The sequence below is a fragment of the Micropterus dolomieu genome, linkage group LG02 (genome assembly GCF_021292245.1).
Source record: "Micropterus dolomieu isolate WLL.071019.BEF.003 ecotype Adirondacks linkage group LG02, ASM2129224v1, whole genome shotgun sequence".
Classification (NCBI taxonomy): Eukaryota; Metazoa; Chordata; class Actinopteri; order Centrarchiformes; family Centrarchidae; genus Micropterus; species Micropterus dolomieu.
In genome coordinates, this window is record NC_060151.1 from 28796729 (window position 1) to 28816565 (window position 19837).

General features: G+C 40.7%; 1 protein-coding gene across 1 annotated transcript in view; it reads left to right on the plus strand.

Annotated features, from left to right (window-relative positions):
- Positions 1-18772, plus strand: part of LOC123967395 — a 29347-nt gene extending 10575 nt beyond the window's left edge. Inside the window, exons 5-8 of the mRNA XM_046043491.1 lie at positions 2802-3218; positions 7454-7552; positions 17181-17231; positions 18141-18772. Coding sequence (XP_045899447.1) covers positions 2802-3218; positions 7454-7552; positions 17181-17231; positions 18141-18660 — 1087 coding nt within the window. The 3' untranslated portion in view covers positions 18661-18772. The remainder of the gene's footprint in view (positions 1-2801; positions 3219-7453; positions 7553-17180; positions 17232-18140) is intronic.
- Positions 18773-19837: the final 1065 nt, after the last annotated feature.

A 19837-nucleotide genomic window follows, 5' to 3' on the forward strand; every position in this document is an offset into this window, starting at 1 on the left:
CAGCGAGACGCCGGGAGACAGACTGCACTGCACTCAGACTCTACTGACATAACAACAACTACACACAGCACTGACCAACACTCCTCCATTAAATGTATTAATAATTCATGATTCCTGTCTGGTGTGATGTTTTATTTAAAGGATGAACATTGTAGTGAAGGTAAAAGACATTGTTTGACCTGAGCAGCCAGACAAACTATGCATGTGTGGTTGAACAAGCAGTCATCCTTGAAATGACAACAAGCTTTGGAGGTTTATTTGTCCTGTTTATTAAAGTTTTGTATTGCATTTGCAAAAAAGGAGAAAAGAGTTTGAATGAAATCGCTTCATTCCACAGCTGTCTAAGAGACAAAAACATTTCATAGTCTAAAAATTCAAAAGATCTTTGGAGATTTTAAGTTATATTCTGGATTTTACAGGAAAACAGCTAAAACAAGAGAAATGTGATCTCTTTTCCTGGTTCCTGTCAGAAGACGTGCTGCAGCATTCTGGATCAGCTGAAGAGTCTTAATGGACCTTTTTGAGCAGCCTGGTTGCAGTAATCCAGCCTATAAGTAAGACATGCATGGACTAGTTTTTCTGCATCATTTTTAGACAGAACGTTCCTGATTTTCACAATATTACGTAGGTGAAAAAAGGCGGTCCTTGACATTTGCTTAATGTGAGACTTAAACGACATGTCCTGATCAAAGATAACTTCAGGACTCCTCACAGTGGTGCTGGAGGCCAGGGCGATGCCATGAAGGGAAACTATATCAGAGAGCTGCACTGCGTTATGTTAAATAAATAAAAACATTTCCACCATAAATTAGGGCAGAAACTTTCCCCAGAATGCAGGAAATGAAATGTTTAATGATTAAAATTTTGTGTATCGTCACATCAACTTTTCAACACATGTAACGCCCTTGTAGGTTGCACAATAGCAGGTGTGCTGTTTATTGTCACACCTCCATCACTGGTGCACTGTAGATCACCTGGGGATCTCCTCTCGGTCCTTGGTGCTGAACTTGCTTTTGCCGTCAAGACAGTGGCCCTCGGCCGCGGTCCATGTGGTGAGGAGGACCCTGTGTAGCTCCCTACAGTAGTCAACACGAGGTCGTGATTTAAAAAATGGGTTTATTTCTACAGCATATCAGACCAACCTGTGAGAACTGTGTGGAAAGGGAGGGAAAATGCTCTAAATGAAATCAATGAATGTATGTCTTGAATTCACAAATTATGCCACTACACACGAGTTTGCACAAACTATGCACTTGAAATGTATTACAGAAAAACCAATGCCATCAATCGGTGGAGCTGCCAGCGCAGCTTGGGGCACACCTGTCTGTTGCAGTGCCTTCGATATCACTGCGCCCTCCTTACAGTCACAGCCTGGGGCCCTCAAAACCTCGTCTTTCTCTTTTTCTCTGGGGCAGTCTATGTGGGGGTTGTGTAGTTCTAATTTTTATTTAATTTAATTTTAATGAAATAGTACTGTTGAAAATGCAACTAAAATTCAAAAACTACAAGCTCCTTTTACTCGTTTCAGCTGCACCACAATCATCCTCACTCAGAAATATTCACATCCTCTCCAACATGGAAATTATTATAGGAATGTTCCATCAACATGAAAAATTATTGTTCGTTGATCAGTGACAGCTTCCTGTTCAAACAGATTAGTTTGAACTTGACCTCCAGGGGTCCTTGAGGGTTTTCCAGGTGATCCCCTCAATTATAATTCCATGTAACACAATGACAAAACATTTGACTACTTTGGTCATGTTCAATACACTTTCTGTAATAAAACATCTAAAAGCAGGAATGTTATCTGATGGGTGATCCTGGGACAAAATCTTATCAAATGCGGTCTAATCTGTGTCAGTAAAGGGGTGAAAACCACTGATTTAACAGTGATTAGCTTCTGCAGTAGCCTAAAGTAGCCTACGGTAAATGTTGACAACCTGACAGGTGGCTTAATGTCCACATAGTCACAGTGTTAGCCTGAAGATTTTATTCTGAGCTGAGGTTGAATCCATGGCGTCTTTACATCGATGACAGATTGAGCATAAAAGCAGTCACGTTAAAGATTATTTGGTTAATGAACTCATAGCTATCTAGTCTGGATTTAGATGTTTCTATAGCTTCTGCAAATGAATGCGATCCATATGTGCTTTGAAACTGACTGTATGAATTTGGAAATTAAATTGTGTCAGAAAGCTGCTTCAGGCTCTGCGGGAGGGGAGGAGTCACAGAGAAAAGAAAGAAAGTGAAAGACAGATGCACTTCTTCCTAAAAGTCCTTGTAAAAAGAGTGAGGTGAATAGTGAAAGCCAGTAGCCTCGGAGGGAACTGGAAAGAGGTACGTGAACGTCTGCATTTTTACATAAAGTATAATCAGTATGAGGAGACGAATTTAGTTTGTCTGATAGGAAGTGTGCTGTAAACCCGTCCGTGGAAAATGTGGAGGCTGATAATTGTGAGCTTCCTGATGTTTGTCTGAACAATCACACTTTGGAACTGTGTTTAATTAAGAAGCTGCAGCCAATTTTAGCAGAAACTTAGCTATGAGTAAAATACCATACATTTAATGGCAAGCCATCCAAATAATTGATTAGACATTTCACCAGATATGTGAACATTGGTCCAGTCTTTGTGCTAAACTAGACTAAACATTTACATGGACCTTAAATACTGGAGCGTCCTGTTGTATATTTTCTTAATTTTCTGGTCTCATACTTGGATTGTTTTTATTTTCATTGATGTTTAGTCTCTTCACATGGAGTCCTTCTGAAGTCTTGACACTAATAAACCTTTTTCCTGCAGTGATTCTGACACCAGCATGAACAAGGAGTTCAAAGGTAAAAAATATATCATGTACCACGGCACCACCAGGGAGAATGCTGAAGCCATCGAGTCTGATGGTTTTCGGCAGTCTAAAGACGGGATGCTCGGCCGCGGCGTCTACCTCAGCAGAGACGTGGAGAAAGCCAGCCGCTATCCCATTGGTCACCCTGATTCTGACAAGGTCGTCATTATGGTTGAGGTCAGCGTGGGGAGAGTGAAAAAGATCGATTATAAAGGCCATCCACTTCAGAAGACCTGGCATGACCACGGCTATAACACCGCCTGGGTGCCACCCGGGTGTAAAATGGTGAAGAGCGGTTTGGAGGAGGATTGTGTCTGGAATCCCAAAAGAATCGAGTACATTAAAACCATACAAGTAGACCCAACAGGCTGTTTGTTACTTTAGGCAGAATGTGTTTTGCACACTGCTAATGTGCCTCACGTGCTCAGACCAGAAATGTTTTACATTGTTACCATGATGTGATCAGGAAACAGCAGGCCTGAAGAGTTAGTGCAGTGGCCTACTTGAGAAAAATAAAGTCTTGCTATCAGCTCCTCTATTTACACAGGGAACTCCCCTCCCTCATTTCCCCTGGCATTTCCTGCAACAACTCTCCTCTCATGAGACTTCAGTGAGTACTGCCTTGGCCGAGACTTCAGCTTCCTGTTGAAAACAAAGGGGGTCACCGGAAATCCCTCGTTGGGATCCTTCCCATGATGTTGTCAGACAGTCTGGGCCTGTCGCTGGCAAAAAGAACCACTTGTTGTGGATGCGGTTGAAGCATCTACTGCACGGATTCAAAACTTTTTGTACCTACTTGTCATTTCAACACCAACATAATGTGAAAATGGGGCAAATAAATGTTATTTTATTTCAGTCGCCCGTGTTGTTAATGATTGATTGAAATGAAATCCACTTTTGCTTGAACTTTTTTAGGCTTCTATAAGCACCACTGTCACTGCTGTGGCGTACGGAGCCCCTCAAGTCCCATAAGATGAATTGTGTGCACAAGTTAAAAATATTATTCTATGGGACGTCTGGGACTCCGTAGTGGTGGCTTTGATACTGGTGTTCAGGTTTGCTGTCTGTTGTAGTGTAATACGCTGCAAATTGTTTTTAATACTTATTATATAAGTTGTCCTGGCCATTCAAATGAATTTGCACACCATTTAGTATGACTCTCTGTATCCCTGTGTGGGGGAGACCACAGTTTTTACTCTCTGCAGTGAGTCTCTGGCATCATGTTTTTGTTTTAATGTACACAAAAGATTTCTAAAATCAGGATTTGTGATTAAAGTCATGTTGTTAATTTGTGCTCTTACATTTTTGTGCTATTTTTAAAAGTCACAGAAACATAAATGTAACAACAACAAATATTTGCTTGTTGAGCCGAAATTGAAGTCAAAGGAACATTTTGAGTTGTGTTGGGCTATAAATGATTAATTTCAGTTCAAGTTTGAATAAACACCGTTATTACAGTTTTTCACAATTCCTAAAAAAGTAAACCCCATTCTCTGAACCCAGTGCTCAATGGCCTAAACCCATTCGTAGAACCAATCTCTCTTTTGGCAAAACCTTCAACAGGTTCAGGTAGTTGCAAAACTCATCCACTCTTTTTGCTAAACTCTAAACACATTCTCACTCACTAAAACACATTTTGCACTGTGACGCACTTGTGTTGCAAAATGGTAAATACATGCAGCAAAAGTTAAACACAACTACAACACAGCTGTCATCGTTTACACACAACAACTCATAATTCTGCACACTTTCTTGTTTCTAATGATGTGATCAAACCTGTGGTCAAGTCCCTGGCCAGCGTGGTGGCAATGTCACACTTTGACCAAGCTATAAGTAAGGGACAGGTTGTCTACCGTCATTCAACCTTGGGGCCATATGTAAATGCTCTGTACTTGTATAGCGCCTTTCTAGTCTTTTCGACCACTCAAAGCGCTTTTTACACTACATCTGCATTCACCATTCACACATATTCATTCACTGAGCCTAAGTGCTCAAACAGAAACTAACATTCACGCGTTGGAATTTTGTGTTTGAGCGTGAGCAGCAGGATCATCAGCCGGCAGTACATACTGTCTATGGGACAATGTCAGCTTTCACTGTGGCTAAGCAAGAACTTCAACGTAAACCAGCAACCAGAGATTCATAAATGTTTACCTTCAACCTACAGCCCTTACTTCAAACCAACGGAAGAATTTTTCTCTGCCTGATGGAGGAAGGTCTATGACCGAAAGTCATTTACTACAGAAAATCTCTTACGGGCCATAGAATAGGCCTGTGGTGAGACGTGTGTGGGGTGTTGTTACAGTCAGGCTGTCTCCAGCACACCCGAGGGTTTTCCTCCTTTGCTGGGCAAGGGACAAGGTTGCATGTGATGTGGACGAAGTCCTCTGGCAGGACCCAGCACAAAGACATGATGCTGAGGCAGAATGAATCTCTCATTGACTTTGATTTTGGTCTGCATAACATTTTTGAGTGTAAAGTCTTTTCATTTAGAGTTTTTTTTGTTCTTTGGGTTTACTGTACTGTATTTTTATGCAAGTGCTGAATATACAGATATTCAATACTGTATTACTTGCAGTGCTTACAGTATACTATATATTTACTGTACTATGTTGTGATTACTATACTTTTTTAAATTGTTTCCTCTACGCAAAACAATTTTTCTGTAACTACATGCCCTGGACGCTGTGTTCTCAATTTTTTGATGTAGTGTTTAAAGAATGCTCTGTAGTGTTTTACATATTGACTGGCTGTGTTTATGTTTTGAAAGCATTGTTTTTGAGCACAGATCACATGGGGTTTTGTGAATGTAGTTTTAAGACTGGGTTTTGAGGATTTCAAGGAATGTGTCTTAGCAATTTTGAAAAACTGTAATAAAAACCAAATTCAATTCTCACTTTTTTCTCACATTAGCTCTTTAAACGAGCCCCTGGGTGATTAAGACCACCGTTGGTTATTGACTGGAGGGTTCAGTTTTACATTTGATTTGTTTTGTGTTTCACCTACTAGTTAAGAATCCGTGTTCATTGCGGGTTTGAACAACAAAAAGACCACAAACAACTTCCTTTATTTTGTTTTCATAATCTGTTATTTCCCCCATTAACTTTTATCATTGAGTCTGTCATCATTTATGGTCATTTCCATTCAGTCACATGTTAGGCTGATAATTTGTCAGCTGTGATATGTATTACATCATTTCAATCCCCACTGAAATATATAGCCTAATAAATCAAAAAGACCATGATCATATTCTGGGTTATTCAATTAATGAATTCACAAGCAGAATTTCAGTAAATACAGGTGCAAACAATGAATAATATAAACACATTCTGCTGGTCAAAATGATCCTGTGTCTCTGAGCAGGACACAGTTCATCGATCCATTGTCAACCGCTTATCCTGCATACAGGGTTGGCTGGAGCCAATCCCAGTTTACACTGGGCAAAAGGCAGGGTACACCCTGGACAGGTTGCCAGTCCATTGCAGGGCCACAGATAGACAAACAACCACTCACACCTAAGGACAATTTTGGAGACACCAATTAACTTAGGCTGCATGTCTTTGGATTAAAAAAAATTAAGTAGGGGACAGACAACAGACCTCCACCCGAGCATCTCAAGGTGCGTACCAGTGCAAACGGGACTAAAAGGTCAGAGATATAGCAGGGAGAGAGGCTATCTATTCTAAAACACACTGTGAGCCAGTGTCATGAAGCTAAAACAGGACCGATATGATCGTGTTTCTTGGTTCTGTTTAAAAGCCTGGCAGATATTGTTTCTTTTGGGTCAAGCCAGCAAAAAAGCTGTTGCAGTAACCCAGACGGGGTGAGATAAAGGTCTAGGTGTTCTTAACAATTAACATTAATCATTTTTGATATATTTCTAAGATAAGGTAAAATTACGATTGCACAAGCTTTGTGGTGTGCCTCTCAAAACTTAAATTACTGTCGAACAGGCTTGATGTGATCTAGTAGGAAACCAGCAGATGGCAGTATTTGCTTTGCCATGGGCTCAATGACAAGGAGAATCTGTTTAGCTGGAGAAATGTAGGCCTGTTTGATGTCTAAGAATATCAGGTCAATTCCAAACCTGATATAGGATCCTTTTATTAGTAGCATGTCAGGAATTTTTGTCAACCATTCATCATGAGTTGAGACTTTCTCTATGTACACAAAAAGCCTATTTCTCTCAAATATTGTTCACAAATCTGTCAAAATCTGTGTTAGTGAGCACTTTTCCTTTGCCGAGATAATCCATCCACCTCACAGGTGTGACATATCAAGATGCTGATCAGACAGCATGGTTATTGCACAGGTGTGCCACAATAAAAGGCCACTCGAAAATGTGCAGTTTCACTGTGTGGGTCTGAGGGGGTCCGGAAACCAGTCAGTATCTGGTGTGACCACCATTTGCCTCATGCATTGCAACACATCTCCTTCGCATAGAGTTGATCAGGTTGTTGATTGTGGCCTGTGGAATGTTGGTCCAACTCTTCAATGGCTGTGCCAAAACGCAGTCAGGTTGAGACCCCGATGAGCATGCAGATGAGCTTGAGAGGGTTCCTGACAGTTTGTGCAGAAATTCTTTGGTTATGCAAACCGATTGTTGCAGAAGCTGTTCGGGGGCCTGGTCTCAGACGATCTTGGAGATGAAGATGCTGGAGGTGGAGGTCCTGGGCTGGTCTGGTCTGGTCACAGGTGGTCTGCAGATGTGAGGTCGGTTGGATGTACTCTGACACGCAACAGCTCTGGTGGAGATTCCTGCAGTCAGCATGCCGATTGCACGCGCCCTCAAAACTTGCAACATCTGTGGCGTTGTGCTGTGTGATGGAACTGCACATTTTGGAGTGGCCTTTCATTGTGGCCAGCCTAAGGCAAACCTGTGCAATACCCATGCTGCCTGATCAGCATCTTGAAATGCCACACCTGTGAGGTGGATGGATTATATTGGCAAAGGAAAAGTGCTCACTGACACAGATTTGTGAATAATATTTGAGAGAAATAGGCCTGAAAGTCTTAGATCTTTGAGTTCAGCTCATGATGAAGTATTGTGTTTATAATTTTGTTCAATGCCCTTTAAATGTATTCTTACCAGTTATAGGCCATATGGACTCCTTCCAAACAGAGGTTTTCTATTTAAGTGAAAAAGCATCGGCTCACCTGGCCAGGAGATCACGTCTGTACGGCCTTGGCACCTGCTGTATCAGGGTCAGTAAATAGATGAAGTCAGAAATGAATTTGCCACTTTATTTTAATTTAAATATAAGAACACAGGCCGATGCAAGGATCAGAGGAGAGACCGACTCCCCTGAATCTCACAAATGTTTTTTTAGGATCTGGGTGGCATAGAGATCTAAAATACATCTCAACCAAAGCCAGATTGACGGGAAGCCACAGCTCTAAGGAAAAATTTGTCCCTCTTGACCTCAGTAGTGACATTTTTATGAACCATTTTAACGACAAAAGTTTTGGTATTAGAAATAAAATTCTGCACCTCCTGCCTTCAATGGATGCCAACTTGCCCTCAGTCTCCTCGGAAGCACCTTTAAAACTCAATGGATATTTGGACTGTTTTGCTACCATGAACCTTCACCAACTTACTTCAATTGTGTCCCAAGCAGACTGTTCAAAGAGGTTTTGCCCTCAGTTGGCACTTCTTTGTTAAATATTATCAACCTTTCTTTAACAGGTTATGTACCTCAGTTTTTTAAGGAAGCAATTATTAAACCACTTCTTAAAAAGCCTACTCTTGATCCACGGGTTTTAGACAGTTACAGCCCGATATCTAACCTTCCTTTCATATACAAGATCCTTGAAAAAATCATTATCTTTTAAAAGCATCAGATAAGGGACTAGTCTGTATTAGTCTTATTAGATCTAAGTGCAGCATTTGATAAAATTGATCACCATATTTTACTACAGAGACTAGAACACTTAGTCGGCATTAAAGGAACTGCTTTAAGCTGGTTTAAATCCTACTTATCAGATCGCACCCAGTTTGTAAATGTAAACGATGAGTCCTCTTTACACAGCAGAGTCACCCATGGAGTTCCACAAGGTTCAGTCCTTGGACCTATATTATTCACCTTGTATTTGCTTCCGCTTGTTACGGTGGGTGTGGGTTGAGCAGGTTGGAGGACCCAAATGCAGGACGCAAGGCAGAGGTGGTGCAGTGAAACAAGAAGATTTATTGTGGCAAAAAACTAACAAAAGGTGAGCACACTTACTGACAGAGTGGCTGGTTAACAGAGTCCAAAAACCAAGGTGATCATAACAGATCCAGAGGTACAGGGTGACAAGACAAACATGGCTGGTTACAGGAAGGCAGAGAGTATACATACAACAGACTCGGGGATAACATGAACAAAGACCGGACAAGGGCTGAACAGAAAGACCACACATATATACCAGGGATAACGAGCAGGGCGGGAGCAACACAGGTGACAGACATGAGGCTAATCAGTGAGGCAAAGAGACAGCAGGAAAACAGGGAGGCAGGTAGGCAGAGACAACAGGGGGTAACAGAGAGAACACTTAGACAAGCAGACATGGGGCAGAGTGAATAACCAAGAATGCGACAGAGCTAAACAGAACCAGTAAATGAACAAGGGAATACACAAGACTAAACAGGGAACACAAGACCAGCAGTAAACACAAAAGATATTAACTAACGTACAGGACTAGAAACTAACTGAACAAGACTACACAGAGAAACACAGAACCAAAAACAGACTTAAACAGGAATGACATGAACACAAAAAACACATTCCTAACACCGCTAGGTAATATCATTAGGAACCACAGTATAAACTTTCATTGTTATGCTGATGACATTTAGTTATACCTTTCTATCAGACCTGATGAAACCAACCAGTTAGCTAGGCTTCAAATGTGCATTAAGAATGTGAAGACCTGGATGTCTTATAATTTCGTGATGTTGAACTCTGAAAAAACTGAGTTTGTAGTACTTGGACCCAAACTCCTCCAAGACACATTGTCTGCAGACATAGTTGCCTTGGATGGCGTTGCCTTGGCCTCCAGCACCACTGTGAGGAATCTGGGAGTTATTTTTAATCAAGACCTGTCTTTCAACGCACACATAAAGCAAAACTACAAGGACTGCCTATTTTCACCTTCGCAATATTGTGAAAATTAGAAACCTTCTGCATTGAGATGATGCAGAGAAACTTGTTCACGCATTTGTTACCTCAAGGCTTGACTACTGTAACTCGGTGCTTTCAGGCTGTTCAAAAAAATAAGTCTCTCCAGTTAATACAAAACGCTGCTGCACGCATACTGACAAGAACCAGTAGGAGAGATCATATCACCCCTGTTTTAGTAACTTTGCAGTGGCTTCTGGTAAAATTGAGAATTGATTTTAAAACACTTCTTCTTACATACAAAGCCCTTAATGGTCAGGCACCATCCTATTTGAAAGAACTCCTTACACCATACTGCCCCACTAGAACACTGTGTTCCCAAAATGTAGCGCTGCTTGTAGTGCCGAGGGTCTCCAGATGTAGAATAGGAGCCAGAGCCTTTAGCCATCAGGCACCTTGGCTGTGAAATCAGACCCCTGTCTGGGTTCGGGAAGCAACCAACATTTCCATATTTAAGAGTAGGCTAAAAACTTTTCTTTTTAGTAAAGCTTTTAGTTAGAGATGGTTGTTCTGTATTTTGTGAGAAGGCTTATAGTTTGGGCTAGGGTATTTTATGATTTTTTATACATTTTAATTGTCTATTTTATTTTATTGTATTTATTATTAGTTTTATAATTGTCAATTTTATTGTTGTTTTTTAATGTGTGTTTCTTATGTGTTGTTAGCCTTTTTTCTGCAAATTCTATGTGTCTCTGTTTTCTGTAAAGTGTACTGGGACCACACAGCTGGTGATTTTACACTTTAATGAACTTTGACTTGACTTGACCTCCACCCCTACCAGATCTCTGGCAAACTTTTAGTTCCCTAAAATGCTGACAAAACACTCTAATCTATTATCTCATCTTAGTTCTGGCTAATTCAACCAAAACTATGTCCAACACCCAGGTCTTGGGTAACTTCTTGGGTAAAACCACCTATTAATCATATGTCAGAAACACAGACGGAGGGTGTACTCACGTCACCAACCCAACTCAAACAACATGCATATGTCAATGCATCGGTTCTCTTCTCTATGTTTATCAAACACTTTATAATCTTCTCAAACTATCTATCACATTGTGACACATGCAAACCCACTTCCTCGTCTCGGCGAGCACTGTGTTGATTTTTTGGTTTTCTGTGTTATTTGGTTGTCTTGGCCCCGGTGAGCAGGGTAGGGGAGGTCACCGGGTTCATTTTTCTGGAGCTGTTTTGCGTCTTACAACTTTCCCTCTGCAACAGCTTCTTCCCCCTGAGCTGTCAGACGTTTGATTTCCCTGCTGCCGCCCACTGCAGGAGCAACAACCACACACTGCATTCCACTGCATACTGTGCACATCACATACACGACTGTACATGTTGCACATTATCTCACATTATGCACAACTGTCCGCTAAATTAAGCTATCATAATAAAACATAGTCTAAAACATAATATCAAGTAACCTTAGACATGTATTTAAACTACAACAAAATGGGGAGCCACGCTTTGCCAAAATATCATACACACTTAATTTCTTCATATGAAAAAAGTAGACACCTTGAGGATTTTGGAAATGTATAATATGTTGGGATACTTTTAAAAATGTATGACAAGAACAAGATCACAAAGTAGAATTACAAAACTGTCCCAATTTAGCTGAATTCACCCTCTTCAGGAGGCCTCAGGTGTAGTCTATCAGGGGGTGACGCTGCTCAGGAGTGAAGCTGGAGCAGGGCCGCACCCATGACCAGAACAATTCCTGCATCTACTGCTGTATACAAGGGCGTCACTTTGTGTTGAAAAGTAGTGGGGACATAGGGGCTCAGATAAGGGATGTGAATTTTTAGCCTAAGTTCCTTTTTTGGACAATGCACATTTGTTTCTTCTGTATTTTAATTGCATTGCATGTTTTCTTAATGTGCAAATAAAGAAAAAAGGCATTTTCATTTGTTATTTAATTGAAAGCTATATTTCAGAATGTTTTTTTTAACAAATTATGTTTTAACAAAAATCAGCCATTTCAAAAAGTGATGGGGACATGTCCCCAGTGTCCCCAATGTAAATGACACCTATGGCTGTATGAATAAGATTTCCAGGTGTTTAAAAGTCCCACGGTGCTCTGCAAATGTCTAATATCAAGACAGCTCAAGTTTTTAAAAAATGATACCACTCTCTTTTCTCAGGTCTCCCACATCAAAGCACACACATTGTTTTCATATCACCAGCACTCAGTAAGATCTACAGTGAGCTGTGAGGACTTTCTGATTAATTGTTACAGTATTAAACCACAAAGATGACACAGAAACCAAATAAAGTTTAAACAGCACTTGAAGGAAGCCGTGATGCAAAGAACAGAGAAACTTCACCACTGGTGACTCACAATGTGTCACATTTTACCTTTTTGGTAAATTTGCAGCAGAGAGCCAGAGCAGAAACAAAAAGGTTTATGAGTCAGCAGTTAAACCACCTTTTGAGGTGGATGGTTTAACTCGGCAAAGGAGAAGTGTTCACTAACACAGATTTTGACAGATTTGTGAACAATATTTGGGAGAAATAGGCCTTTTGTGTACATAGAGAAAGTCTTAGACCTCTGAGTTCAGCTCATGATGAATGGGGGCAAAAACAAAAGTGTTGTGTTTATAATTTTGTTCAGTGTATACAGCTCGCCCTTTAAATGTATTCTTACCAGTTTTAGGCCATATTGTCTCCTTCCAGACAGAGGTTTTTCTATTTAAGCGAAAAAGCATCGGCTCACCTGGCCAGGAGATCACGTCTGCACGGCCTTGGAACCTGCTGTATCAGGGTCAGTAAATAGATGAAGTCAGAAATGAATTTGCCAATTTATTTTAATATATTTAAATATAAGAACACAGGAATAACACAGGCCGATGCAAGGATCAGAGGAGAGACCGACATCTCAACCACTAAAACACGCAGACGGGAAAACTGTGTGTGATCAACCATTTTGTTTTTCCATTCACTTTTCATGTCAAAGGTTCAGTGTGTAATATTTCTGAGGATCTATTGATAGAAATGCAATATAGGATCCATAACTATGTTTTCAGTGGTGTGTAAAGACCTTACATAATAAACCATTATGCTTTTATTACCTTAGAGTGAGACATTTCTATCTACGTAATCGCGGGTCCCCCCTTCCATGGACGTCGGCACGTTGCATTGTCATATGTCTACAGTAGCGGAAAATGGACAAACAGCGCTACAGAGGGCATTTCGTCATTACGTTCTTCTTGTTCTACTTCTGGTAGAATTCAGGCAGTGCAGACACTTATCACTAATGTTGAATACTTACGTTCGAGGAAGAAGAAGTAGTAATAATATACTGGGGTCTGCAAATAAGTTTTGCATCGGAGCAATATTTTCAACCATTAGATTGTGGATGAGAATATAACTCATAATATTGAGATATATCAATTTGTTACTTGGTTAGCTCAATTGGTAAAGTGCAGGACTTGTAACCCAATGGTTCAATGTTCCACCTTGGGATGACTTTTTTTTTCTAGCAACAAATGGATTCTGCAGCGAATGTTTCTCAGATCATGGCATGTGCTGCACTGTTTTTGTTTCGGTGTTTGATCCTCATCCATCAACTTTTGCAACGCTTTTGCATTTCCCCAGTATCTCAAGGAAGAGGACATTTAGGGGAATCACGTTTTTAGACGGCTCTTTCAGAGGTGTGTCAGAAGGCTACAGACTCTTTTAAAGAGGTGGTATTATGCTTTTCCCTCTACTTTATCGAGTTATATACCTTTTTTGTGCATGTAATAGGTTTGCAAAGTGAAAAGCCCACAGTCCAGGCCAAAGGGAGTTCCAATCTCCCACAGAAAACGGCTCTGAACTGCCTGAAAACGCACCATATAACGGCTCACCAGTGGAAAAACACTGAGCTGAAAAGAGGAGCTGCAGCAATGTGCAGTATGACAAAAAATATGGTGTTTTTTGAAAATCAAACCATGTAAACCTGTTCTGGTACAACCCCTAATTAAGATTTTGACCTGAAAATGAGCATAATACCACCTCTTTAGAGTAGTTCAGAATTTTTCAAAGTAAAAGCTCAGTTCAACTCCATTACTGCTTTACAGTAAACAAGCTTCTCGTGGCATTTTTTTTGCAGGCAAAACCACTAAAGAGGAAGTGATTATGTGAGTTGCTGTCATGACTGAGATCTATTTCAGCACCACTATCAAGTGTTTATTTATATTTTTTTGCCACTATCAAAGCACCATAATCTGACTGCGGGCCAGATATTATTGTTGTCGGGTAGTTTTGGTCCACGGTTCCCTTGTCCTGTGGCTCAGGAGGTAGAGTGGGTTGCCCGTTAATCAGAAGGTTGGCAGTTCAATCACCCGCTCCAGGCTGCGTGTCGAAGTGTCCCTGGGCAAGATACTGAACCCCTAATTGCCCCTGGTGGCTGTTTCGGTTTGAGCACTTAGGCTCAATGTGACGTAGTGTAAAAGCACTTTGAGTGGTCAAAAAGACTATACAAATACGGAGGGTTTATCCAATGGACTGTAGTGCAGGGACAGTGTTTCACCCTCTTGGCTTACATTTTCCATGTTATCTGTCAGAGGCCAAGTCACAGTAACATATGGTTTTACTGAATAACTAATTAAATATGTATCAAAACTTAATAAATATACCTAAAGAGATTTCTAATTGGCCACTTGACTGGCCACTCTTTGAGAAGAGAGACCTTTTGTGCTGTATCAGCTACCATACCTACGCTCTTTGAAAGGTTAGAGGGCAGTGGTAGACTGGACCGATGGTTGCAATTCACAACCATCACCACTAGGTGTCACTAAATGTTACACACTGAACCTTTAAGCTGTTCATTCATCGTTGAAGTAAAGTTGTGAGGTGGAGGTGGTTTCTGAAGCAGTTCATCAGTCATGGAGAAATCAATCACAGGTGGGACTAACAACTTTAACCATCTGTCTGTGTGGCTGTTGGAATTAAAGTGATATTATGAGATAGTTGAAGCGCCCGCCTACACCGACTGACACCAGGGGGTAGTGATGTGCGGATTGATCCTAAAGTATCGATATTTCTGATACCAACGTTTCCTGCTCTTGGATCGATACTCGTATAAAAGGATCGATATCTAAACTCAGTCATTTGGAGTGAGTTTGTGTTTTATCATAAGTATCTTACTGTCACCAGGATGGTCTAATTATAGGCTACTCGGTTGATAGGAACTACTTTTCCTTTTGCTGTCAAAGTCATGCTTGCGCTACGGTTCTGTGACGGAGCTTCTTTGAAGTGAGCAGCTGCAGCCCTTTACATTTCCTGCGGTTGAATACTTGGCTATACTATGGCTGACTGTAAAACACGTTTGGCTGTGTTTTAGCTGTGAAGTTAATAACGGTGCTGTACATGATGTGTGTGCAAAGACAGTGAAATACTTTGGCAACACTGCAGACTTTGCTAAACATCTGAGATTAAGTCTGTCACAATAATAGGATAATGTTATGAAGTGGCAGTTCTGAGCAGGATATTTTCATTATAATTAAAGAATATGAGAGTTTGATGTCTTGTCATTATTCAGCTATTATTTTGAATTGGTAAGGCTACAGCCTACTCCTTACTTCTCTCATAAATACAGAAACGGGAGAGGGAGGTCACATAACTAGAAATAAAATATGTAAAAAGTATTGGTATTGGTATCGGCAATACCAGCCTGGGTTTTACTTGGTATTGGATCGGACAGGAATTAATTGGTATCGCACATCACTAGCAGAGGCGCTGTCACTGCAGAAAAACAAATAAAACTCAAATATCTTATTTATTGGTAATTATAATTCTTACTAGGGTGGCACAGTGGTTGCAGTTCAGGGTTCAAACCTTGGTCGTTTACGGCTTTTCTGTGGGGAGTTTGCAAGTTCTCCCCGTATCTGCGTTGGTTCTCTCCGGGTGCTCCGGCTCCCTCCCACCGTCCGAAGACATGCAGGTTGACTGCTGACTCTAAAGGTGTGAATGTGAGTGTGAGCGGTTGTTCGTTTCTATGTGGCCTGTGATGGACTGGCGACCTGGCAAGGGTGTACCCTGCCTCTCGCCCTATGCCCGCCACGACCCTGCACGGATTAACAGGCATAGAAGATGACAAGACTGACAATTCTGATCAAATATGTGCAGAAGTCAGAGTAAACACTAAGGATTTACAGACTGATTTCTCAGCAAAAAATGAATTTTAGTTTCACTGAAAACTAAAGTTTTGTTACAAACAAAATATACAGGAAGTGAAGCACATACAGCACACAAAAATCAAGCTGGAAAATCTGTCAAACACTGGTCACAAGAAGGCAATTTAATTCAGTCAACAAAGTGTACAGCTTTAAATAAAGTTATTTGGACTTAAAAGCGAGCTGAGTTTTGTCCTGAATTTCTCAAAATTGAAATTAAAATGATTGTAGAGCAAAACATCTTGGAGCGGAGGTGAAAAGCCACCAATGATCAGTTGTTCATTTCATCTCATCATTCAGCGTCCATTCATCTCATTCCTCAGAACGAGTTTGTGTGGGGATGAGTCATTCAGTACAAGAGAAAAGTGTGTCATCCACGCAGAAAGCCCACGCATAATTTGAAAATAAGGAAAAAGACACTTTCACCATGAAACAGATTCAGACTTGAGCGTCAAGGCTGCAGAGCTCTTTTAATGACGTCATTGCATCCCTATGTGTGGCTTATTGACTTTGTGGTCATTTCACAACTCTTCACAGTCAGTTTGTCTCTTTGTGGTTGTGTTAACACTTCAAACAGAGGTTCAGGCCGACAGAGCCCCTTGACAATGTGCTATTGTACAAAATACAATGTCTAATTGTCTGTGAACACATTTGATAGACTAGTGCCAGATGATGAAGATGGGGAAGTAACAATCTGCGTCACCCCAAAAGTGAATCATTTCACTTTACACCTAACAGAAAAAATATTTAATTGAGTGTCCTCCTGTGGACATGAACCTCTGAATAAATCTTTTCTTCTTTCTTGTGGTAAAAACATTTGTGACATAGTAAGCGAGGGGTGTAAAGTCCCATAAATCCCACTCTTACACATGCCTATAACACCACTGATCCCTGTGCTGACTTGCTGTGTTGACCTCACCCAAATACACAACATCCTGTCTAACTTGTGCCAAAAGTGCAAAAAGTTAGAGGAAACTGAAATTTGACAGCACATTTATGAAACTCTCTCCCTTATAAAAAGCAAAGTCAACTCACAACCTTCACTCTTGGAGGAAGAGAGAGAGGAGGAGAGGTAGGTGCACACACACTACTTTAAAAATTGCCATTTTTACAATAAATATCATCAATACTGCATGTTTGAGGACACGTCGGCATATTCCACTGAAGGTTTAAGAACACATTCACTGAGAATGTGTTCTTAAACCTTCAGTGGAATATGCCGACGTGTTTTCCTGACTGATAAAAGCAGATGTGTCCCGTGTTTGTCCTTAACAGTTTCAAACCATGTTTACAGTTCAAGGTTGCAAAACTGTGAAGTAATCAATTTAACAGTAGATTTTATAAATATACGCACAGCAGAATTGAGATGGTGTTTAAGTAAAAACCTTCTGTAAGGTTTAACTTCCCAGTTAAAGAAGTATGTGAGGGAGTTTTTTCCTTATCTGGATCCAGCGTCTAAAGATAAAGGAGGCTGTTTATTGTGCAGATTTTAAAGCCCATTGGCACAATTGTTTTTACAGTATATGTGATGTTGGGTTATATCAATATAACCCAATGTACTAAGTTTACTTGACTGTATAACTTTCGGACCTATTAAAAGAACGTGAGCGCCATATTTTTCCTGTTTGCATAAAGATCTCAACAAAATATTTGAACCTCTGTGCAGCATTTTTGCATCTGATGAGTCTTCAAACTGTTGGAAGTGTTTTCATGCAACACGCCCCCATCCACACAGCCTGTTCTCAGTCTGAATGCAGAGTAAAAAGTAAAGCCTCACAGAGCCATTAGCGTGGCTGTAGACTCGCTTCACTATCAATGCAGATTGGTCTTTATGCTAAGCTAGGCTAAACACAGAACTGAAAATATTGAAATTTCCTAATTTTCTTGTCTCATCCCTGTATTGTTGTATTTGCAGTGATGTTTAGTTTCTTCATATGGAATCCTTCTGAAGTCTTTACGCTAACAATCCTCTTTCCTACAGTTCTGACACCAACATGCAGTACCAGTGGGCTGAAGATGACTGTATTCTGCCCCCTGGGGTTTGTCGACTGGACGGTGGTGCACCAGATTGTGGTAAGACGTACATCATGTACCACGGCACCACCAGGCAGAACGCTCAGTCCATCCTGGCTACAGGTTTTCGGCAGTCTGCAGACGGGATGCTCGGCCGCGGGGTCTACCTCAGCAGAGACCTGCAGAAAGCTAGCCGCTATCCCATTAATCACCCTGAGTGTGACAAGGTCGTCATCAGGGTTATGGTCAACGTGGGGCAAGTGATCTCCATCACTTATCAAGGCCATCCACGTCAGAAGACCTGGCATGACTGCAGATGCGGACCGGTGTACGACACCGCCTGGATGATACCCAGGTGTGGAATGGTGCCAAGCGTTTTGCAGGATTGTGTCTGGGATCCCTGTCGAATCCAGATCATTGATATCATCAACCCGTGCCCCATCCAAGTCTTCCCTGGATGTGTTCCATGTGTATACACGGGCTGTTAGCAATTTATTTTGTATGTTCAAATGTATTTTTACATATTTGGATAAAAAGTAAATTACACTTTGTTACTGTGTCATTGTAACCTGGAAAATAAACGGGTCGTCTTAAACCTGAGCTGCTGTCTGGTTTGTTGAAAGTGAGATCAGTATATATTTTTTATTTTGAGATATCTGCCTCTGAGTATGAAGGACCGATCCTGACACATTCAGAAATAAATACAGAAATAAATAAATGCTCAATAAATAAATAAGCATCCGATTAAATACACAAAAAAATAAAGTAAATAAATAAATGTAGGTAGTAATTAAATTATACAAGGAGACATAAATGTATATATCTATTTTAATTACCTTATTTATTTATTGTCCGTTATAATCTTCAACTTCATTTATTAATTACTTCTTTTTAAATGTATTTATTTATGTGTGTGTTTTAATATTTTTGTCTGTTTTATTCTTGCGTTGCATTTTTTACCCTATTTATTTTCACCCATGGTATTTATTTCTGCCTGTCCTTTTTACATTTCTGTATGCATTTCTGCCTCATTATGCAAATGAGGAGGGGCTGCGTCTCAAGGGGTCATCTTCTCTCCTATTGGTGGACCAGTCAGACGGGAGAGCTCTAGGCCTACTCTGCCTGCAGACATCAACGAGCTGCTTCTCACACAGTCAGATGGCTTCCTTCAGTGCGCTGAGGTGTTTAACAACTCTGAATACACTACCAGCCATGTCTTCCTTCTCTTTTCATGTAGACGCTCCGACAGGCAGTGCTTTCAGTTTGCTGCATGCATGGACACAGAACTGCGGTATAGGGAGAAGCACACGGTCAGCTGGCTGCAGCTAAATCTGGAGTGCACTCGTATTCAATTCTGTATGGTAAATTCAGTTTTAACGGAGCAGAGCGAGCTGACAGGCAGAGTTAGAGACTTTTTCTGTCTGTTTCTCTCTTTACAAAGACGCATGTTGCAGTCAGAGTCTTCTCTGAGATGCGAGCACGACATACAACACAATTTATCAAATTACACAACGGATATACAGTATGAAAATAAGATTGATTGGATTATACTCACAGGAAGTATAAAACCTCTTACATGCGTAACACAGTAATGTCAGGGAAATTACTTTACTTAGATTTAAGTACTGCAGTTGTACATTTGAAATACCTTCCTACCTTTCTGAT